The 25009-nt window shown below is 26.9% G+C and overlaps 1 protein-coding gene across 2 annotated transcripts; it reads right to left on the bottom strand.

The window, feature by feature from the left end:
- Positions 1–1902: 1902 nt before the first annotated feature.
- Positions 1903–24594, bottom strand: LOC145840245 (peroxisomal 2,4-dienoyl-CoA reductase [(3E)-enoyl-CoA-producing]-like). Of its 2 annotated transcripts, XM_082947437.1 has the most exons (9): positions 24549–24594; positions 24334–24468; positions 19726–19794; positions 18440–18557; positions 16904–16973; positions 16717–16841; positions 16155–16248; positions 15283–15390; positions 1903–2602 (listed from the first exon to the last, which is right to left on the bottom strand). In XM_082947437.1, exons 2-9 carry the CDS (start codon positions 24420–24422, stop codon positions 2415–2417), a joined length of 861 nt encoding a protein of 286 aa, XP_082803563.1. In that variant the 5' UTR covers positions 24423–24468; positions 24549–24594; the 3' UTR covers positions 1903–2414. The 2 variants fall into 2 exon arrangements, with proteins under 2 accessions (XP_082803563.1, XP_082803562.1); XM_082947436.1 differs by lacking the exon at positions 24549–24594 and having other exon boundaries at positions 24334–24517.
- Between the last annotated feature and the right edge of the window lie 415 nt (positions 24595–25009).

Here is a 25009-nt window from a genome sequence, read left to right on the forward strand (position 1 = left end):
AAGCACCATAGTTGACTAAACTATTTAAAAGTTCATTGGTAGAAATTTCATTATCCTGTTTAAAAGATGCTTTTTCCGAATCAGCATCACTTTCTTCCACTATCGTAGCTGGAATGTCCAAAGACTTGAATTTTAGCTTAAATCTGTCTTTCAAGCTAACGTCGTCATCAGAAAAAATGTTTTTCATTTTTTTTGACTTTGCCGGATAACCTTGTACATGCTTTTTAATTTTACTTTTGTAGCTACAACTAAAAGATTTAATCAAATCGGCATCAGTCAATGTTCTATTAATTCTTGATCTCCCCTTAATTTTATACCTCCTAAATCTTGGCTTAATATTTGTGTTATTACTAGACATGTTTACCTTCTGATAGGTGATCTTGTTCAGTTTATCTTTGGCTTTTTCGTCCTTAATTTCTTTTAAAGCCGAGTCAATTATTTTGTTCAGATCCATTTTGTTTTCAATGTCAATGATATTTTATAAAGATTTTAACTATTTATTTTTCGCCATAAATCGTCGGCTGACGTAATAATAAGTTTGTTTTTTTAAATCAATACTTTTTGTTGATTTATTATAGATTTTTTTTTGTTATTTTATTAAATTAAGTAAGCTATTTATTATTGTTTTATTAAATAAATATATCTATTTGCTGCGCCAAAGTGTAAAATAGCACAAATTTAAACTTTTTCAACTTTAAAAGTAATAATAAGCAAAACTATTCAAACTAGTGATCTACCGGATCCACAAACTAGGATTTGGGAGAAACTGATCTTTTTCTTCTAAAAAGATATTCGGCTAGATCCCGACAACTTAAAAATTTAAATTTCAGTTTACAATTTCTTATTTGTTTGTTACCTATATGAGAATTGAATATATTTTCTAGTCGACTATTTACCGGAAAAAAAATAATTTAACATGTAAAGATAAATAACATGTAGAAGCCAGCTTCTTTTTATATAAAGCAATGAAGAACTGAGTGTTTTCATTGGTGCGATTAACAAAAAGACGGGAAAAAGTGAAACAGAAGTCAGCTCAGTTGAGGTTGAAGCAAGTAACAGGATAACTGATAATGAAGACACAAAAAATAAGAAGTCGCTTGAACAGAATAAAACTTTTTTGCGGACCGGACATATAAAAAATGAATGTTGAAGAACCGCGAAATTTGTTTAACATGTATTTTATGTAAATCGCACAAGAATTCTAAACTCCATATTTTTTTGAAAAACTGTTTTTTCTAAAACACTCTGGTCAAATATGTTTTTATAACAGCTAAATTAAAGCTTGAAAACGTGTTAGCAAGCTTCTAAAAATTGGGGAAAATTGAACCTAATAAAATCTAAAAAATTCTGTAAAACAAAATTATTGTATCTAAAAACATACTTAATTTACTGTTCAAGTTCTATGGTGCGTTTACCTAAAAAACATTTTTTTGTGAACGGTTTGTTAATTTGTTGTAACTCCTGACAAAACTTGAAACTTTTGATTTTTCAGCAGCTTAAATTATTTTTATTTAAAGTAATAAGCAAAAATATTATAATTTTCAATTAATTTTAACAATTTAAAAGTTTCAAAGTATATTGATTTGCTTGTTTATTAAAAAATAAACCTATTAGTATACTAATTTAAGCGGGACTATTTTTCCTTTTATATCAAAGTTAGTTGAATACACTTAATAAACAACTAATAAACTTGATAAATACAACTAAAAACAACTTAATCGTTTTTAGTTTGTTTAAATCAAAGTTTTATTAGCACTGTTATTAAACATGTTAAAAACCATCATAAAACTAAGTACACTTTTCTATTACTATATATAACACATCTAAACTAAGTACACATATCTTTAAAACATAGAATAATATTGTAAACATAAAAGTTCTTATGATTATAACTATTGCTAGAACACAGAAAACATTAATTGTAATTTACAGTAATATAAACCAAAAAAGTAATGAAAATAATTGCTGACTAATCATATTAATAAATATTGTAGATTAAATAATGTATCCTTTTTTAATTTCTAAAATAGTAATGAAGATATTAATGTCTGAAAATTAGTTTAGAAAAAATTTAGCAAAACATAACTTACTTTGAAAATTATTAAATTTTGAACAGATATATTTAAATCAACATTAAAATATTATCTAGGTTTTAAACCTTGAAAACGTTTGAAATTACATAAAGATAAAACAAACAAGTTAAAAGATACATTTAAAAATGTCTAAAGTTCTAGCAATTACGATAAAAACAATTTAGCATTTTAATAAAGTTTACATTTTTGAAAAGCTTTAGACGTGTTAAATCTAATTAAAAATAGCGTCCTAACAGCACATATCATGTCATTGTGACCAATAGCTAAAATTAGGTCGACACGGTGCGTTAAGAACCAACTTGAAAAAAACATCAAATCACTTTACAACTTTGGAATGAAGTTGGGGTTGCTCAGCCAATCGCCGCCGTCCACCACCATCACGTGACCGGTTACGTAACTGCTGACGTCACTGGCCAGGTACAAGCAGCTCTCCGCTATCTCGGTCTTCAGTCCCCACCTCGGAACCGGGATCCGTTTCTTCCACTCTTCAGCGTACTCCGACTTTCCACCTGGAATTTGTATTGTATTGAGCATTTAAATTTAGCATAATTGTGGAAGTGTTAAGTTTTGCGTTTGTAAAAAATGCGCATAAAGTTAAACTCAGTGTTAAAGCAGGTATATATTTAAAGTTTATTCAGAAACTTTTGCAAGTAAAATGAGATAAATCATAAAAAACTAAACATAACTTTTTTGTAAGAAGGAAGTAATTTAAAACTAATTAAACAATTTTATCAGTGTTTGAGATATTTATAGTGGTTTATTGAACAAAAACGGAAAATTAATCAAATTTTTTTGGTTCAAGGACCTGGATACGCAAAAAGACCTCTTGGTCATCGAGTTGCATACCCAACTTAATTAAAACTATAATGAGCTACAAATGAAAAAAAAAGAAAAAAAAAATTACAGTCAAAATCTAAACTCTTAAAATGTTAAGTTATGCTATAGTAGCAGAGTTTCCAATGCTAATCCATTTGATTAATAAAAAATACTTGAGCACAACATTTTGAGTTGAAACAAACAAAAGTATATTAAAATTCAGTGTTGTGGGTTATTTACTTTTAGCAATCCTGAATAGTAGTATTAAGTATTAACAATTTTGAATCTAATTTTCTGAGTGTGTACAGCAAAAATAATCAGAAAGTTATATTAAATTGTAATTTTACACTATAAAGTAAAAAACACTTTTTTATAGTGCTTTAATTGTGCAAACTAAAACATATTTTTTTGATTAAGACTACTTAAAAAGACAAAATTTGTTTGACTCATTCTCTTTTTTTATGATTTATTTCTTTCTAAAAATAATTTTGAACAATGATAATTCAATTTTCACAGGTTAAATTGCAACTTTCATTTGCTAATTAGTTTATTGAAAACCGAGTTATGTATAATAACTTAACCAGCATTTCTGATGCAATTTTAATGCAGTTTAAATATCAATTAAATGGATGCTGATGAAATGTTTTAAGTGTAACTATGCGTAACGGAGAGTATATATTTCTCATCAAAACTTAAAGTCAGGCATTGGAGTCAAAACTTCTTACAGATAAGTTTAACCTTATGATTTAGTTACAGTAATAAAACTTATATTTTTTCATTGTTTATTTAGTTTTTTAAAAGTCTCTCTAGTTTAAATATTTTTTTTTATCATTTTAATTCATAAGCTTTTTTATTTACATCTCATTTAAGCTCAACTTAATTGTTAAGGTTCTCATTCAATCTACAGTGAATTTCGAAACCTAAATTTATATAGTATAGGTTTTGTGATATTACTGTCTAAATTTTTTCTTTGCATTAGAAGGGTCATAGTTCATTTGTTTTGCCCAGTATTTACAAGGTAGTATTTACCCAAGTTAGATTAGATTATGAGTAGCAGTCTAAGCCAAGTAGTCCAACACATAATAATATGTCTGCTGCATATCTTGAGCTCTTACCCTATGGAAAGTCAGTCCAACTACAACAGAAATATACTTTATAAAATCTGGAAGGAAAATTTGCCCTCAGATAGTCAAACAGACCAAACTGAATTTTAGGATGTTGAGCCATCTTCATCCACTAGTTTCAGTTTTAAAAAAACTTTTAATTCAACAGAGTTTCTGAAATATATTTGAAATATATTTAACTGAGTATGAGTTTTTTTTTTAATGTAGCATACACTTTCTACCTAAGAAAGTATTATGACCTATCAATATTTGATGCTTTTAGTAAAGTATTCAATAAAATTATACTAATTCTTTAAACATTGGGAGTTTTTCTTTAACAATATTTTATTTTAAATGTCCCTCCCTGGTACTTGGAGTTTACTATTAATTTTTGAATAATATTCATTATATAAGAGCCATTTTAGAAACCTAGTATTTTCTTAGTTTCTTTTTGTTCATTAAATAAGTAACAATATCTTACTTTAAAAAGAATTGTTATTTCTAAGGATAGAAATTTTTTAATCAAGTAAGTTATTGAAAATCACATTTAGTCAAACTTAGATAAGAAAGTTTTGCATGACTATATATTTAGTGCTCAATATTTGAATAATCTTAAAATTGCCAAAATATAAAGGTAAGTTGTGTAAATAACCAAGTAGCTTTCATAAGCAAATTTAGTTTTATATAAAATTGTCTTTCAATTAATCTTATAAAATCTACTTAGTAATAGTAACTTATAACTGTTTAAATACATTATCTTTAAGATATACCTCATTTCTTCAAGTGTTCATTAATAGTTTAATGAATATTTAAGTTACTTCCATATTTAAAGTTTTCATAATATTCTAAGGCATACAAACTAGGTTAAAATATTTGGAAATTTCTTACATTTTTTCTGACTTAAAGTTTTCTAAATCCAAATTAGGAATTTTGATTTTATTATCTTTTTTTCACTACCTTTAAATTTTAAATCTTTACTTCTCTAATTAATGCAAATTAACATTTAAAATAAAAAAGATTGTAAGAATAGTTTTAAATAAATAAGAAGATACCATGTAAATATTTACATAATTTCTATTTTATTGCAACTTGTATTAACTCTTTTCTTCATTGTGTTCTTCCAAATTCTTGACATAAGATTGTTTACAAAACTTAGAATTATTGTATCTTGAATAGTCTTATTTCCTAGTTGTAATTTAGCGTTTTATTTAGCAAACATGAAAGCCCAATAGAATTTTTTTTTTTTAATCAGATTAATTTTTTAAGAAGTAGTAGATTTTAAACACTAAAATCTAACTTTCTATGTATCCATTTTTTTTTATTGTTTAAAAAAATATCTTAACCAATGAGTATAAAAATTTTCTTAGTTAAATGTTTTTTAACAGTAATAAATTTGTTTTAATTGATAAAGTTTTACAACTTAAGATTTTAAGGTTGCTTTGTAGGGGTTTATAATTCTAAATAATTCTTTGGTGAAAGTATTTGAAATTCTTTTTAAGACTAAGAAGACTTTTGTGAAAAAAAATCAAAATATAATATTTAGTATATTAAAATAAAAATACCGTACATATTATAACTAAGTAGAATTCCTATACTTCAGGTAAGTTTTAAGACTTTGAATTTTTTTAGGTATTCAAGTCTGATTAATAGTGAAAAAAACTGATAAAATAGAAGTAGATGTGAAAAAAATTTCAAAATATAGATTGAGTCAGAAAATGAACTTTTGTAATTTACAGGGTTGCCACTGGTTTTTGACAAGTTTCTTCCAAAATTTTAAAAGTACACGTTTTTGGCTTTATTTTTAGTTGAAAATTAAATTTAAGGTTAAAAACTGGGTTAGGTAGTATAACAACATTTAAAAGATACTGTAAGGATACTTGAAATTTGTTTTAAATAAATAATAATTTTTATTGATGACAAAAATATTTTATCTATATAGAAGATTTTTTTTTTCAAATAAAAATTTTACTACTTACCATATAAAACTTTTAAAATTCCAGCTTTTTCCAGTTTTTTTTTTTTATTTCTCAATTTTTATGTTTTTCCAGGTTTTTTTTTTCAAAATTTTTCAATTTTTATGTTTTTCCAGGTATTTTTAGCCTAAATTGTCAAACTCCAGGATTCAAGGTTTTGTGGCAACCCTGAATGGGTTACAATTTTAATATTTCAAGGCAAATAATTTAGCAATAAGCAATATTTAATGGTTTTTAGAACCGTATAAATGTTTTTGTTTTGTATTAAGGTAAATCATTAATTGCATTCTAAATATAGAATCAGGTTAATTCTTAAAGAAGTACTAAATTTTGAACAAAAACTAATTTACTGTAAATCCATTTTACTGAGTATAAAAAATATTTCTTATGAAAACACTAATACCTTTGTAAGTTATAAAAATTTTCACTAATATTTTCCAACAGTCATAAATTGTTTTTATTGATTTCCTAATATAATAAGCTTAATTTTTACAACCTATAGTTTTATGATTCTTTGTAGGGGTGATTATTTTATATTATAATTTTGAGCACAGACTTTAATTTATTTTTAAAGTTAAGTAAAACGGACTTTTATGAAAAAAACACGAAATAACAATTAGTATACATAAAAAAGTCAAGTACCATACTTCTAAATTCTGAGTAAAATTTACTAAATTAAAAAAAATCTCAATTTAGGTTTTATAAAAGTAATTGTATAATTTCATAAATACTTGGTTTATTAAAGTTTTTTTTTCATATCTTTGATATCAGGGTTGCCACCTCCTTGAACTAGTTTGAATTTTTTTCCTATACTTCAGGCTAAATTTTAAGACTTTTGAAATATTTTTTTAGATACATACTTTTAGATATAATGTTAGGTTTTCAAGCTTGATTAATAAAGTTATTTAAATTTTAAACTCTTGGTATGTATTTTTTTTACATACTTGAGATGATTCAGGCTAATTTCATGGAAACTTTTTGGTCATCCTGGCTTTTGCTTCAATAACTCAAGAGGTAAAACTATTTGATTTTAACAAGGTTTCCACAGAAATAATGAAAAAATACAAAAAAAAAAAAAATATTTTTTGCTTGGTGACATGTCAGTTATAAATAGTAGATACAAAGTAAACAGTAGTAACAAAAAAAAATTGAGTTTAACAAATAAAAAGAGTTAAATAGAGAGTCTGGTTTAAAAATAGTTTTATATACTTTTTTCAATATTTAGTGTTTTGCCACAATTTATTTTATTAATTTTAAAATAATCATGTTCTAAAAGATTCTACCAAAATTGTAGATAACTCAGTATAAATTTCTACAGTTAGTAGATATGAATTAATGAACACCAAATTTTTCAAATTAAAATAACGCCCACTACACTATTAATACAAAAGAAAAGTATAAAAAAAGCTGATAACTATTCAAAAATATTAACTGAGAAAATGAAACAAAATGATATATTACTCCACCATATAACATCAGAACTATGTGGAATTGATTGTTTTGTAAATTAAAGGCATTAAATTAATGGAGTTGATTGTTTTGTAAATTGAATGCATTAAATTAAAATAGTTGTAGCTAACAAAGCTAACAAGAGCCACACACTCTTGGTACTTAGGACACTCAGGATAACTCGGAAAATTTGTAAAATCTAAGGATGACTCAGGATTTTTTTTTTATTCAGATTGATTTGGGATAGTTTTGGTTTTTTAAAATAAAACTTGAGATATTTTTAAGAAAAAAAAACTTAGGATATTTTTTTCTATATTTTGAATATTTAGTTAAAATATTAAAATTTTTACAACCAATTTTGCTAAAAGTGTTTATTTTTATTGGTTTAAAAAAAATCTTTTTTTGAAAGTTAGATGATACAAAACAGTTTTTGGTTATCTAAGACAGTTTTTTTTTTGACTAAAAGAGTGGCAACTGGTAACCCTTAAATGTAACAGCTATAAAAATTTAATCCTTTATTGTATTTATGTGCAATTAAATAAAACTAATTAAAAGTATTTAAAATAACTTAAATATATTTATAAATACTAACTACAGAAATAAAATACAATATCATAATAATTCATCATGAATTAAATTATAACTATCTTGAAGTTAGACTGTATTGTAGCAAAAGGAATTAATTTAAATCAAGAGAGCTATAAGTAACAGCAATAAAAGTTTGAGCTCTTTTTTTTTTTTGCTATCAACGTAATATTGAATTTTTACTATTCACAGGTATCTCACAAACATAGAGAAGTTACTTCTAGTTTCATGAAATAATATATAAAGGGTTTTAGATAGTAAGTTCACTTATTTCACCTGCTGTAATATTTTCAAAAATTTACTAACTGCAATGAAACTGCTGCATTTTATTTGCACATGTGGAGTTAGTAAACATAATAAGCTGAAGACTGTTGTGCAGCTAAGCATGTTAATAGACTATTTTTTTATTTACAGTTTTTATTACAATATAGAGTTGGTATTGAGATCTTGCTTGAAGTTATAAATAGTCCTATTATCTATAACTGTATGTCTATGGTTTAAATATAAGAGTTATTGCATAAAACATATTAAAAAAAATTTTTTTCGAGTTCTTTATTTTATAATTCTCATTAGTTAAAGTTTTAAAGTGATTTATAAATCTAACCTATGTTTTGAAACAATGTTTTTATAATAGTATTCTGTGGTTCTTTTTTGTAATAAATACATTGCCCAGATTGTACTGTCTGATTCATATAAAGTAGACTGAAATAGCACCTAGTTTTATAATATACTAATTAAATAAGTTAGTGTTTAATTATGAATGGATCAAATATGTAATCCACGACCTTTGTGAGGTTTTAATGGCGTTATGGGTAGGATGCATCCTATATTGAACCTAAAGAAGGGAACACAACCTCAGTTAAGATTATTTTGCTACTACAGTCAAAATTTTAACTCTTATAATTCTCATTATACCTATATTTTTTAGTACTCTCTCATAACTAAATCTTTCACAGAAAAAACATATAACTAAACACAAAGCATGGGATTGTACTCAACATTGTTCGGTGAAAACTTTCACATCCTCCCCCAAGCGGAACAGTTGGAGTTCAGCAGTGTGAAGAAATCGTTCCGAGGCGTTTTGAAGTCGTACGCCCAGTACCTCTTACGCATCTCCCACTCCGTCAACGCCAAGTACTCGCGGGAAGTGGACGAGCTGAGGGAAAAGTACGAGTGCGTGAGGAGGGAAATGATCGAGTTCATCATGGAGCACGAGCCGTACCTGAAGGTCCACTCGGTCAAGGTGAAGTTCAGCGAGAAGTTGATTTTCCACGTGACCGGCCTGAGCTACTCTGATTCGCTGAGGGACTTCATGCGGCTGAGCGAAGTGACGAGCTTCGTCAAGAAGGTGAGCATCGGCGAGACGAACTTCAAACTGCTGTGCGCCATTCACCCGGTCGAGGATGAAATCCTCAAAAGAGTCAAGTCCGGCTTCGGCAAGGTGACCAACGAAAAGATGGAAAAGTTTTTGGAAACCGACTGCCTCGTCGACCTGGAAGGCTTCGAGACCGACTGCGCCACTTACGAAGAACTGCGAGCCTCGATCGACGCAAGGGCGGAGGCACAGCGCGAGGAGCAAGAAACGATGAAGAAGGTGAAGAAGCTGGCGTTCAAGTTCACCGGGCAGATAAGAGGTCACGTGGGAGCGAAGGAGTGCGCGGCGTGCGAGGAAAAGTACAGGAAGGAGACGGAGGTCTGCCGGCTGCCTTGCAAGCACCACTTCTGCTGCAGGGACTGCTGCGAGAAGATGTTTTTCGAGGACGAGGATTTCCACTGCCCGGTGTGTCGCAAGGAGGAAGCCTCAAAAGGTGACAAAACTTCAGTTGAGGAGAAACATTCAGCATCAGATGAAAGCAAAACACCTTCGGCTGGTAAGAAAACTGCGTCGTCGGACGAAGGCAAAGCTCCAGCAGATGAAAAAACTTCATGCTCTGCAGATGACAAAATAAAATCAAGAGTAAATAAGAGAAGGAATAAAAAGAAAACTTCATCACCGGCAGAAGTCCAAAATCCATCAGAAGGTGACAAAACTTTATCAAAAGGAGACAAAGATCAATCAAAAGTTGGAAAAAAACCATCTATAGAGGACAAAACTCCACCAAAAGATGGCAAACCTTCTCAATCAAATGATAAAAGTCTACCAGCAGCTGATGTTAAGGCTTCATCATTAGATGACAAAACTCAATCTTCAGATGTCAAAGCTCCATCAGCAGTTATCAATGCCTGTGCCATAATGTATGACGCAACCTGTAATGCCTTATCACAGTTTAAAGAGGCGTGCTGAAGGCTGACAATTTTTTACGAATCGCTGCTGGGCATCACAAAGCCAATAACGGACGATATTTACCAACCAAGTTACGCGGATTACACGGTTGATGAAATTTTAGACGATCTGGGTGTTTCATCGCAAACGGAAAACAAGAAAAAAAACAAGAAGAAAAAGAAAAATAACAACAAAAGAAAGAATCGTAGGTAGGCGATTCTACTTGAACATTTTGGTGTTCTTAGGCGTTTAGAATAAATTCGAATTAAAATATTGTGTGAATGTTGTATACCTACATTCTTTTATGTATAAACACTTTGTAGCGCTGTTTTTGAGGTAAAAATGAATTGTTATTCGGTATTTTTTTTATTGGGTGAGCAAAACTAACTTGTTTGTCTCTTTAAAATTAACTTTTTGGTAAAGCAAAAAAATATTGACTTCGAATAAAAGTTTTAAATAAAGTTAAATGCTTTTCATTTATAGCTTCTATAGCTTACATTAATGTTCTTTATTTACTTTTTCTGTTGCAACTTTTATGTTTTCAATTATAATACTATTTTATTTAAAAACTTAATTTGACAGTGCATTTTTTGATTTCATTTAGTTAAATTAAATTGCAGTAGAATAATAAATTTAAATTTTAGGTAAATAAATTGCAGTGCCCATAATACCTTTTGGTTAAGGGCATATAGGGTCCACTTTGTTTTTTTACAAATTGAACTTATATTGTAGAACTATTTAAATTAAGTTAATTTAATAAAGTTTTGTACCTAGGCTATTAAATATTTTTAACCGTTTAACAAAACTGAAGGTAACCTTTGAGATATAAGCGATTTAAGTCATTGATCTTAACAGGTTCCTTAACAGAAGGAACAAACTAAAAGCTCATAAAGAGGTTGTACCACTAAAAACTTATCCTCTACTTCGTTTTTTAACCATGTTTTTTATACAAGTTTTCAAAGTAAGCCCATTACTAATATTTAAACCTTTTAAACTTTCAAATTTTAAGATAGAACAATTTTATTAAAAAGAACCACCTACTTTTTTCTGTTTCTTCTAAATCTTTATTTATCAATACTGAAAAAAATAACATTTATAGTCTTATTAGGGAAAGCTTTTTTAAAATTTATATACCTAGCTCAAAAAATAAGGAGAAAATTTTTTAGTGAGTTATTAAATTTCCGAGAAAATTGACATAGAAAATCTCGGCCAATATGTTTGTATCAGAAACTTTTTACAAATTTTCTATATATGAAAAGAAAATTTCAATTTTTATACTCTATTAAAGCTGACTAATAGTTCATAAATTAAGCTTTAAAATAAGCAAAAATGTTGGAATTTACAAATTAAAATTTCTACCTCCTTATGCCCTTAACTAAAAATCAATGAGAAGAAATAAACTCACATTTTTAAGGAACAAAATAATACATAACTTTTCAGAAACTATCAAAAAAAATATTTTTTAAAACACTTCTTTTTCAAATTTTACGGAAACTATAAAAAAACAATGGGTTTTACATGGCAAATTAGTAAGTATCTATTAGAAGCTCGATACTTAACCGCACTATTTAAAATTTACTCAAAAGAAATACATGTTGTATCAAAAAGTAACAAAAAAAAAATGTTTTGTCGGAATAAAATTTTAAAGTACATACTCACAGTTATTAAAATTACTTATTAAAGTTAAGAGCATTAGGGAATAAGGAGCTTTTTTATATCGTGATCTCATGTAATGATCTTTAATTTAGCTAACAATGAGAGAAATCAATAGATTCTTTATGGAGGGGAAAACTTAGGGAGGAGAAGAAAAACTATTTCATTAAATTAGTATCTTCTCTTACAGTTTCAAACATTTTTTCTCTAAGTTTCTTGGTATAAGATCTTAACTAAACTTTAAGTAATTGCATTGTAGGGCTTTTTAAATCAATATTTATATTTTATAAAAAAAACTTTTTATTTGATCAATAAGTGCTAAATTTTTCTTTTTTATTTAATTGTTTCAGTAGAATTCTTTCATATAATGCAAGACACATTTTCTAAAATTTTGAGTTCAATAGTTTAAGAAATAAAGAAAAAAAAAATATATTTTTGTAAAATTTTAATTTTCCCTCGAAAATTAATTTTAAAAAATTACGTTTCATATGGCTGTATAGATTTTCTTATTTCAAAAATCTAATACATATATTAAAATTTTTATATAGAAATAGACATACAGTTTATACCTTAAACCTTCTTATTTAAACCTTCTTATTAAACCTTATTATTTAAACCTTCTTATTAACCTTATTACTTAAACCTTCTTATTATTCCCGACCCCTTATGACCATCACGTACAAACAAAAACTTTAGCTTGTGCAACTATTTTTTTAGTAAACAAAATAAAAGCAGTTTCAAGATCAAATTTTTTTATATATATTTACAACTTATACCAATTTGCATGGCTTTTACATATAGTTAATAAGCTATAAACCATGACTATTTATTATAACTTAATCAATAAATTGCGTGTATTATCGTTGTGCAAGCTGCGCTTAGTTTATTAACTTTTGAAATTTAACTTTTGCAGCTTAGCTTTTAGTACTATTGATACTTATATTAGCTCTAACTATATACTATAAACACACTCTATACGTAGTATGATATTTAGTGATCTCAGTTTGTATTCGGCACCCCAATTTAGACATGAATAAGCAAGGAAAACTCTTGTGCAAATGTGCATGTGGGCAAAAACTAGTATAGGGGGGCAACTATTTTTTAAGGTCCTGCCAAATGGGCGATTATGAAAACAAGTTTGGGAAACCCTGGACTAGAAAATGTCCCAGATAGATTATTTTCTTACATTTTGGAAGTAAAAAAAATAGTATACTGTACATGTTTCAAAATTATTTTTTCATGTTTTAATACAATTTAACGGGGTGCACGACAAATCAAACTCTTAAATTCCAAACTTCAAAATGTGTGTCATTTTCCGTGCGACCATTTTCTTTGTAAGGTTTGCACGAAAACTATAGTTGATAAAAACTCGGGTTTCGAGTGCCCATTTGCAAGTACCCTTGCATTTTGTAGCGTTTAGAATAAACTAAAATTTAATAAAATTCAATTAATTTAAATCTTTTAGTTATAGTGTGAGTAGTAAATATTATAACCTTGGTTTAACTTTAAGTACTCTAGTTTAACAAATTATTTTTTTAAATAATGTTCTATACAGAATCTGTGCATTCGCTTTTCAACTTTGGTTAGAATATATTCAGTGTTGTTAAAAAGCTCAAGGATGACTTTGCAAACATTTGAACATATAAAATTTGATGAACTGTGCATTCAACATATTTTTATTATAATTAAGATTTCATACGTGTTTTTATTTTTTGTATTTAAGTTTATTCTAGAGCATTTACTTTTTCATAATTAAGATAAACAACTATTTCAAAAGCTATGGTGACTACTTTTTCAAATCAATTCTTGGTTAAGTATTTGACAAATACTGAATTTAAGTAAAATAGGTCATAAGCATGTAAGTAACTTGTATAGCCATTAATTTACTAGTAAGTTTTATTTTTACTAATTCATTGCGCAGGTGTGAAAACAACTAAGACCATTTGGTTTAAGTACAGGTAAAGTACAATCAACAATACTAAATTTTACAAAACAAAATACCACTTTTCTCAGCATATAACCTATGCAACAACCAACTTACAGGGTTACCACAGATCTAGCTGAGAAAAAATTCCTGACATTTCCTGACGTTTTATTTAAATTTTCTGAGTTTTCTAAATTAAACTATTAATTTAAACTTATTCTAAAATACATAATCAAACACTTGAAACTATATAAATCTTTCAATCTTATATTTCCTTTTATCAATTAGTATAAAATTTGTAACAAAAAAATTTACTCTTATTTATTTTAAAAATTACAGTTATTCTACAAAAGATTACTAATAAGTAAACTTGACCATGGCATATCCCTCTCTTGTAACTTATTTTTCAACAACTTTAAAAAATTATAAAGAGGTAAAGTATACTTATAAACTTGTAATATAAAATACTAAACTTAGAGGTTAATTATAAAGAACTTAGTTTTTTTACTTAAACAAAAAATACTTTGATTCTAAAATTCTGCAAGATAAACTTTTGTGTATACATCACAGTTTCGTTATAGTTGTGTCCTTGCCACAGATCATCAATACTAAAAAGCATACAAAAACTGCTTGTTCAAGTAGGGTATCTGTCTCATATTTTAATAGAAAAACTTTGCAGTTTTATAAATGATATTTTACTAATTTTTACCAGATGAAGGCATTGGTGGAAGATGAGTAATTTTGTAAATTTCTAGGAAAATTTCGCAATTTTAGTCTGACTTAAAGAAAATTTTTAATCAATTTTTAACCATTTGAAGGCTTTGGAAAATAAAAAAAATTGAAAATCTAAACATTTAAAATATGAAGTTTTTTCAAGTTTTGTCCTAACATTTTTTCAAAAAACCCTCATTTTTTCTGACTTTTTTCTTTTTTTTTAGTTTTTCTTGACTTTTCCTGATTTTCCTGACCTTGTGGCAGCATAATTTATTGCTACCAAGTAATTGACATTATTCTTTTAAGTATGTATGTATATATATTTTTTCAAAATAACTTTGTTATAACAGAACAAACAACCGAGCTTATTTATACTAATTAAGCTTTAATAAGTAACTGACCGAAATTTTTCGTATAAGTTTATACATTTTTTTTTAACTTTCAAGGACAAACCAATCGACCTAATTTTTTCATATCAACATTTGTTGGCATTTATTGAAAAAAAGTAATTAAGTACGCATAATTCTCAAAATATTTTACATTTCAACAACAAACCTAATTTGTTCATATCAAAATTTGTTGTCATTTATTGAACAGTATTCATATAAATACATATATTTCTCAAAATTTCTTATACTTTCTACATAACGCAACAACCAACCTAACTTGTTCATACCAACATGTAAGTACATATATTTTAACAACCAACCTAACTTGTTCATACCAACGGTGCCACCAATTGGACCCGGTGCCACCCCGTTGACTCGCACGTGTTTGCTGCCGCCCCACTCAACAGCCATGTGCTTCGTCATTCCGTCTGAAACAATAAGTTTTTTTTTATCAATTGAAAAACCTTGAAACAACAAGTCTGGAGAAATTAAGGTGGTCGTGATTTAAAGAAGCAAAAAATAACAGTGCGCTTTTAATTTCTAAAAAAAACAATTATAGATTTTAAACTGTTCTGAAAAAGATAAATAAAAACTTTATCAATTATAAGTTTGGGGAATTTATGGAGAAATATTGTATTGTAAAAAACTTCTAGTTAAGCAAAATTAAGGTTAAAATTACAAAGAAACCTACGAATGGTCAACTTTTAAATTGGGTTTTTTCACACCATTTGAAAGTTCAGCAAAACCCAAATTCAGTTAAGAAATCATATTGAAATAAATTACATACCTTTTAATGCCAACTTGTTTATTTTATGACACTTTATTTGTTTAGTCATTTTTTACCCAGTCATGATCAGTTATGGGAAATGGTTATATAAATTTAAATTTTTGTAAGAAATTACTATTTTTTCACAACAGATTTAGTACTTAGTGTAGTACTTATATACGTAAAAAGAATCTTATTTTTTTATACTTTATATTAAACTTAAACTACATTATTCTTTTATATTTTTCTTAGAAGCAACATGTTTATAAACTTAACAAGATCTTAGTATAGAAAAGTAAAAAATTTAACTATAAAACATAGCTTGTATTTAGCTAGAAAAAATAATGTTCTTAACAAGAAAAATCAAACAAAAAATAAAGTCTATTTTATTTATAAATATTTATATAAAAATAATAAAACAAATACCGATAGCGGCTTTAGCGCTTCCAGCGTGGCACTGCATCACTTGTCCCTTGTAATGAAGAGTTGCAGTTATGTTTATTATGTTTCCTCCGTTCTCCTACAACATAGAAATAAAATATAGAACGATTCAGCAAAATATACAACTTCATTGAATTTAAAAGAAAACCGTTTACAATTAGGTATATTCTAATTGGTGGAAACTCTTTTGTGCGCGTTTACTTTTGTTTTTAGATAGTTTATAAAACATCACCAAATCTCCTGATAATGATATTAGTTATTTGAAATGCAAGCCATTTTATTTTTTACTTCTTTGAACTAAGAAAACTATAACCATAGAATAAAAAATAGGCAAACACATTACTTTGATGTTTATTCCACAAAAGTATAGAAACATGGAATAGTTTTCTTTTAGTTATTCTTATATAAAAAACACAAGAGTCATTACTAACACTGTAGTTCGATTTGAAATTAACATATTAACTTCTAGAAAAAAAAAATAATATTTCTTAAATTTGAGCTTTAAACCACTTGTTTTTTTTTTAATACTTTAAAATTTTTTACTCACTTTGAAGTAAGCTGTGTAAGCTGCTTTTGAAGCGTTGAATGTGCCCATGGTGTCAATTTCCATGACGGTTTTGAACGCGTTGTACGACAAGTTGTCCACCGGGCTCAGGAAGTTACCCGCGGCGCCTGTCAACAACAACTTGTAAGCAATGAGTGGCTTTGTACTTTGTATAAGCATTTAAACTTACAGTTCACAAGAATGTCGAGCTTGTTCAGCTTTGAAAGGGTGATTGACATTGCGTTTTCAATTTCTTCAGGCTAAACAAATACATGTTAGGTAAAATTTATGTATATATATATAGTTAAAAGCTTTTAAAAGCAAACCCAAAAATTGTACCCAACTTGCAAATCACCTATGGGATCTACACAGTAACCATATAAAATACTCTATTGAATGGAAAATAGTAGAATCAGTAAAATCTATCACAAACCATACTAACATGTGCACTTTATGTAACCTAGAAAGACTCCATATAGCCCTAGCAGACAAAAGAAAAACCTTAAACAAGAGAAACGAACTGATAACCCAATGCCCACATTACTTAAATGAATATTTATAATTTATATCTCACATAGGTATCAATTTTATTAAGATATTTTATTATTTGTGCATGTATTATAATATTATTCCCATTCTCAGTCTTAAACTGTTAAAACTATTTTATTTTTATTTTTTCTCTTTTTCAAGTCTGTTTATTAGTTAAATACATTTTATTAAGATATAAGATAAATTGTGCATGCCTTATAATATACCCATTTCCAGTTGTAAATCATAATTATTGGAGAATTAGTATATATATTTTTTTTTTGAGTTGGATTATTAGTAGTTTATACTCTCTTTGATTATCTCTCAACTAAATATATTTAATTTTTTATCTTATTTTTTAAATTTAACATCTGAAATCTAACCCTCATTCTATTTTTCGCTTATCTAATATTTTTCACAAAAAGCCATTTTATTCTTTGTCATCATAATACAACTGTGTTAACAACAACAACAACAACAATGCTTTCATAAAAATTTTTAATGTTTACTCCCTGGTTTTATTTTGAAATTTATTTTGAACATTATTACATTATTAATTTATTATTAGAACTGTGTGCTTAATAATATGTATCTACTACTCCATAACTTCTAACTCTGTAAAAGTTTTTATCTTTTTAAATCCATTAGATATCAATACCCCACTGTATACTATGGTTTAATTGTATTGTTTGTAGACTATAATTTGATAGCTTTTAAATTAAAGGTTGTTTTGCATCAATATAATTATTAATCTATTTATTATTATATTTTTTTTTTGTTTATAAATTCAACTCAAACCAATTTTTAATTATTTGCCATTTTTAACATTATTATTTTACTACAGAATTACAATTTGAAAATCCGCTCTGCGGTGAAACTGAGTAATTGTTTATTCTCAAAAATAATAATTATTAATTCATATATATAGTTGCAAAAAATTAAGTTTTCGAAAATTATTTTGAATTTAGCGGTGTGGGCGTTATATGAACACGGAGCAACTGCTTTAAATGTGATGTTTATTTTGTATTTGAAACTGCACTTTATTGAATGTTATTTTTTAAATTTAAAAACATTCGAAATGAAATAGGTAAGAATGAACGAAAACAATGTCTAAGATAGTTAATTTTGCTCCGCACCTCTTACGACTTCATGATGCATTACTCCGTCTACCTTAACATACAAATTAAACTAAACCGACTTTTCTGACGTCCATTTTAACGGGTATGCAGGTCCCACTAGTGGCAGCCGACAGTTTTTCTGCCGCTTGTGAGACTCTCTCGAAGTTCCTGCTGCCAATCACACAAGAACAACCGTGCCTGCGTTTTAATTTATTAAAAAAGATAGAAAGAAATCACTATAAATACTATATTTAAAAATTTATATTTCTTTTGTTTGCTTTTGTAGTAAAATTAACCTAGAAAAACGTTGAACTCTAACACGAGAAAAACTGTCTTTTAGTATATGAGAGTATGGTAAAAAGAAGACCGATTTGGATAAGTATTGAACAACATACTTATTTTATATTCGTTTGTACTAAAAAAATTTAATTCTGCCTCAACTTTAAAATATTTGTTTAGTTCTGCCTCAACTTTTGTTGAGTTTGTAGCAATTTTAACTTCATAGTTTTCATAAATTCCCGAGACAACAATTTTAGTACATTATTGTAAGATATAAGACAAACAAGAAAACTTAAAAAATAACTAAATATTTTTACTAAATTAAAAACCAAAAATAGTTTTTAAACACATGATCATAAGTTTTCTTAAAAGTTTTGAAATTGAGTAAAAACTAAAATATGAAGTACATTTATATGATTTATTTTGTTATTAACAGCTGTATCCATTAAAAACTATTATGGATACAATGAAATAGTACAAACTCTAAACTTTATAATATCTTTTTTTTTAGTATAAATTAAATACTAAGAATAAAATTGCTGAAAATATGTATTATAAATAAACATAAAACTACGTAGTATTTACTTTTAAAAAAACATTTTTTATCTTTCAGTTGTTATGCGTTATGTAATAAAAATAAGCAAAAATATTTTACAGCACTAATTGTTTCTAGTGTTGAAAAGATTACAAAAAGTTCAGACTCAGTATCCTAATACATTGTTAACAGTATGCTATCACTAGTTTACTTAAACATATTTTAACAGCAAAACATACTATTTTATAAAAACAGTTAGACAAATTTATGATTCTTCAGTTATGGAAGTAATAAAAACTAAACAAAAACGAGTAACTAGTTTAGTTTAAGTTCAAAATATTTTACCTCATAAAAAAATCAGTTATTATAAAGCTCATATTATATGTTTTGGTTTTAAGAAAACAAATAGAGAGATCTCAACTACTGGAGGAGAAATAATGAATTTATTCTCTCAAAAATTTATTTTACAAACTAAGACCGAAACTTAGTTTGTAAAATAAATTTTTGAGAGAATAAATTCATAGAGCTCATATATCATATAATATTATAAACCTCATAAAAAGTTCAGTTATTCTAAATCCAATTCCTGATCCTCCACCTGTGATGAATGCTACTTTGTCCCTGATAAAAAAAGTTTTATTATATTTAACATCTTTTAAAAGATTTTTACAGCTTGTTTTTTATTTTACTGATCAAGTAACATTTATATAAACCTAAATAAGTTTAGAAAGTAAAATTTTTAAGAAGCAATTGATTATATTACAGTTTATAATACAAAAACTTTAAACTACAAGCACTTAAGATTTATTCTAAATACTACTGATTTATTTTAATAAAATAATAAAAGTTTTATTATGAATTTTCACTAATACATAGTCCACTTAAAATATATTAGCAACATAAAGTTTTCAAAAATTAAAAAGTTTAATAATTGATTTACAAACTTAGATAAAACTATTTATAATATACTTTCATAATAATGATTATTTTTCAGTTAGCGTAATGAGTTTTTTTCAGAAAAAAAATATGAACTTTATAGAGATAACAACGGAATTATAAATATAACAAGAATAAAGTACATGTGACATTATAACCATAAGTAAAGATCAACAGTGACAGATGAAGTCAAAATTTAATTTTAACAAAATCTAATTCCAGCTTTTTCTGTGAAACCAATACCCATGATATAAAAAAACAGCATTCCAACTGAAACTTCAAAAAAGAAAAAAATTTGAAGTAAAATAAAAATCATATGTAAAGTTTATGAATAAATTTTGAAGTTATATTTTAGGATATGCTGCTTAGCACTGTTAATTGCTGAATAAATTGGTAAATCAGTATTTAAAGTTGCTTAGCAAGATTGTGTCTTTTGGTTTAAGACTGTGTCTCTCAAAGTTTGCACAGTAGTAGTAGTAGTGCCTATGACAACATAGTTTATTTGTGTTTTTTTTTCGGTATGTTCTGTTTACAAAAACTTTTAAGATGGTAACTATTTAATTGATTATTGGCATTTATCTGGTCAAAAGATACTGAACCGTGATAAAAATAAATTTTAACTTTCTGCAACGTATATGGGAAATTTCTGCTAATGCAAGAAGCTAATTGTTAGCAAAAAATGAAATGGCAAAAATAGGTAGTTAATTATAAAAGCATATTAACTAAAGTAAATTAAAAATGTGCAAATTAGATATTTTGTTTACAACCAGCTTCAGTGGCAAAAATTGAGACCTTTTTAAGTATAATAAAATAGTAAACTGCACGTAACAATGTTGCTTATATATGATGGTCGCAATTTTTTGCCACCAAAACCTGGTTGTAAATGAAATATTTAATTTGCACATCTTTATCTAAATAAGCTCTTTACATTTATTAAATTGAGCAATCTTGTTTAGTTAAGACAAACAACTATAAAAGCATATTAATAAAAATTGTTTTAACAATATTTTAGGTTTTTACAAGGCCCTAAATTAAATGACTAGGCTGTATACTTAACTTGTAATATGTTGCTTGCACTCTCTAGGACATTGCGCTGATAGTAATATACACTTCAGAATACAGTGCAATTCATTGCATATATAGTTATGGTAACTTGTATAAATATTACTGCTGGACTCAATAATAGCAAATAGTAATTTCAAGTAAATTTATTTACTAATTACGACATCAAACTAAAAAAATTCATTGTCAAATTAAGAGACTATTTTAAATTTAAATTCCTTTTAAGGGCATAGGGGATCCAACACCTTTTTTTACAAAAACTAACTTAAGACCTTATTTGAAAGCTAGAATTATATACTAAAAGATAGTTTTAACAGAAAAAAAAATCAACTTTTCAGATAATGCCAGTTGTGTGAAAAGTTTCTGATACAAAGCTATGGAGAAAAATGTTTAATTGTTGATTTTCTTGGAAGTTTTAACCTATACTAAAAGTTTATCATCTACTTCATTCTTAATCTACTACCTCAAATTAGGAAATGTTCCTTGCATTAATAAAAAAAATCCTATTGAAAACATTTTAAAAAGTTTTATAATAAAAATTAATATATAACCTTTTTTATTTTTACTTTTTTAATAAAAACAATATTTTACTTTTAGTATAAAAAATATGTTCTTTAATAAAAATGCTTTTTACTAAGTTAGGATTAAATTCAGAAAGTTCCAAAAAGATTGATTAAAAGCTGTAGGAGAAGATAGATTTTAATGAAATAGTTTTTGTTTGCCTTTTTACTTTTGTCATTGAGCTTTTCCACTCTGTATCCTCATATCTCAAAAACTAATTTGAATTTTATAGAACGGTAAAAAACAACTGCTAGCTTAGTTAAAGAACTTTAAAATAAGATCAACATTTAAAAAAAGTCCTTACTCCTCTATGCCCAAAATACATTTATAGCAGGGTTTCCCAACCAGGGGTTTTCACTCCCCTTGGGGGTGCAAGATGGCTTTTCAATTATTTTGATTAATAAGGATATTTTTCTTTAACTTGGGCAACTGTAAGCCTAAAGTTATTTTACTAAACAAAACATAACATAGCATTTTTAAAGCTAACAAGCAACAAAATCATATAAAAAATTAAAGTTTTCATCATTAGCTTATACTCTAATTGCATAATTTAAACAAAGCTTTCAGACTCAATACTAATTTAGTTGTTATTTTGATTTTAACTGTTGATTAACAAAAAAAACATTACTTTCATTACCTGAATCTAAAGCTTGTTAAAGTTATTGTATTTTTTAAAAACTAATGTTTTTTTACAAGTTTATGAATAATGTGGGTGTGATGTGATAAAGCCATGTGTATTACAAATGAGAAAAATTGTTCTGGAAAAAGAAGCTTCAAAAAAGCTTGAATTAGTCAAGTTATCAAATAATGTTATTTAGAGTCGAATTAGTGATTTAAGGTTGGATATTTTGGACCAAGTTATTGCTGATATCAAAGCTAGTCCATTAAAAATCTCTCTTAAGTTGGCAAAACAACAGATGTTGAAAATTGCAGTCAGCTGATGGAATTAGTGAGATATGTGCATGATGGTATCATAAAGGAAAATTTCTTATTTTGTGGAGATCTGAAGAGAACCACCAAAGCAAAAGACAAGAAAGTCAAAGCTTTTCTTAAGTAACATGACTATGACCATGTCAAAGAAATGCAGTCAATGAAATTTATTCAAATAATAGCTTATTTAAATGGCATTTTCAACCGTATAAATAACCTGAGTGAATCTATGCAAGGGAAAAATATAAACATATTAAAATGTTGTGAAGTGTTAAAAAATTATAAAGAACAGTTACATCTCTAGTGTAGACAAGTTAAAAGAGGCAAATTATCCATCACTCGAAGAAGTGACTGATGAAGATGAGTCTTTAATTCTAAGTGTGAGTGAAGAAATTATGGATTATATGACGGACATTCTATGTTTTGGGTTTATTACGGATGTTATATGACAAATGATGAATTTTAAATAATAAACTTATTGAATTGCGCACGAACTTGCAGTTTGAAAGCAATTTTAGTTGGTCATTTTACTGTTTTCCTATAAATGGTTAAGTGTCAAATATAAAGCATAATTACTATACTATTTAACAAACCAAAACTCAGCACTTGTCTTCCCACATATTTTAACATATTAAACTTTAACTTGAAGGTTGAAATATGTTTATTCATGTATCAATAAATCTCGTCTCCACCGGGTGACCATTTATTGTTTATCATTCTTGAGACCATTTATCTTCAGTTAGGCTATCATAACTGCAACAAATGGTACCATATATGCTGCCTGAATATAACAGAAAAAGATTACAATGCACTGGAATCAAAAGAATATGTTTGCAGTTTTTGTAAATATATAGCACTAAACAATTAAATGAGTTAGTGTTTATTATTATTCCAAAAATTTGTTTTATTATAAAAATAATGAAACAAACTATGAAATAGTAATACACAAATAAAAAGTTTCAACGTTTCAAGTTTAAACTTAGTAGGTTGAAAAATGAGAAGAATGCTAAGTTTTGGTTCGTTAAATTATGTAGTAATTGTGCTTTGTAATAGACACTTAAACATTTATAGGAAAACAGTAAAATGACCAATTAAATTGACACCCATTGGAGACAAGAACTAGAAATACACAAATAAAAAGTTTCAATGTTTAAGTTTAAGTTTAGTATGGTAAAACATGAGAAGACTAGTGCTAATTTTTCACTAGAATTTATAAATATTGAATTTCAAATTTCATAATAAGTTCCTGCTCATATTGCCCACTTGGTAGAAATTGAAACAATAATTGCTCTTTAATAGATATTACACTTGTAATAGTTAACTTCTCATTTACTTCTAGTAATTAACTCTTATATAATAAATATCTTCTAATAGACAAAGTCTTTTCAAGGGGAATATATTGTCCAACTTGAGAGTCCAATTTTGTTGGAAAACTTAACAGCATCAAATTCTTAAGCAAGTTTTAAATGATTATGTAATAATAATAAATGATAATATAAATGAGTATGTAGAAATTAGTGAGCGAAATAGTTCAAGTTAGTATAAGCTTTAGGAACAACTTATTAATCTACAATTTTTTTTATCAAAAAGTACTTTTATTAATTAAGTTTAATCAAAAACATCTTTTAGATTACAGAATTAATAAATTCTTAGTAAAACTAATGTACTTACTTTAACAAGTTTGGATTGAAAAAATAGTTGTAATGAGACAAACAGTCATCACCCTCTGTTTCGTTGTTTAAGTCTCTCTTGCAAGACATGCTTCTTGAAGTTTTTACGGTACGAAGGTTATTAAAAGACTGTCTCCTGAAATTGGTCAAAAAAATTGTTTTTAAGGACATCATTTTAACATTTGTTAATAATTAACTGCTTTTGGTTTCACTAACTATTGTGTTCTGCAATTCCTTTACAACAAAGTAATCCCCTTTTTAATAACTAAGTCAGTGTGTATTTTTTGAAACATGAAAAGTAGCAGTAAACAACAAAGTTTTTGTTTATTCTGTAAAAATGTTGTGAGGTTAAGTAAGACAATCACATATAACTAAAATTATTAAACCAAGTATATATAGTGTATTCTAGTTGATTGTATTATGTAAATATTAGGTCAGTAAAACAAAAACTTGTTTTTAACTTTTTTCACGAAAAATAAAGTTACCATCAGTAGTATATACAGGAAACTATTTTTAAGGGTCAGTCTGACTGTCTGAGCAAAAAAAAAGCTGAATCAGCATTTTTTAAAGATTTTTTTTTTTTTACATCGTTATACATAACCACCTAACCAAAACATAACAAAAGTTAATAAAAAGTAAAGTTTTGATAATTAAAAAAAACATCTTGAAATTTTTTT

Source organism: Thalia democratica, chromosome 7 (genome assembly GCF_965202585.1).
Source record: "Thalia democratica chromosome 7, ktThaDemo2.hap1.1, whole genome shotgun sequence".
Taxonomy (NCBI): domain Eukaryota; kingdom Metazoa; phylum Chordata; class Thaliacea; order Salpida; family Salpidae; genus Thalia; species Thalia democratica.

Excerpts from the sequence above, each read along its gene's own strand:
- LOC145840245 (XM_082947436.1), bottom strand. The coding sequence starts at position 24,506 with ATGATGTCCTTAAAAACAATTTTTTTGACCAATTTCAGGAGACAGTCT. Across the intron at positions 19,795-24,333 it reads TTCAATCCAAACTTGTTAAA|GGACAAAGTAGCATTCATCA; the intron begins GTAAGTACATTA and ends TTTTTTTATCAG. Across the intron at positions 16,249-16,716 it reads CTTACACAGCTTACTTCAAA|GAGAACGGAGGAAACATAAT; the intron begins GTGAGTAAAAAA and ends TCTATGTTGTAG.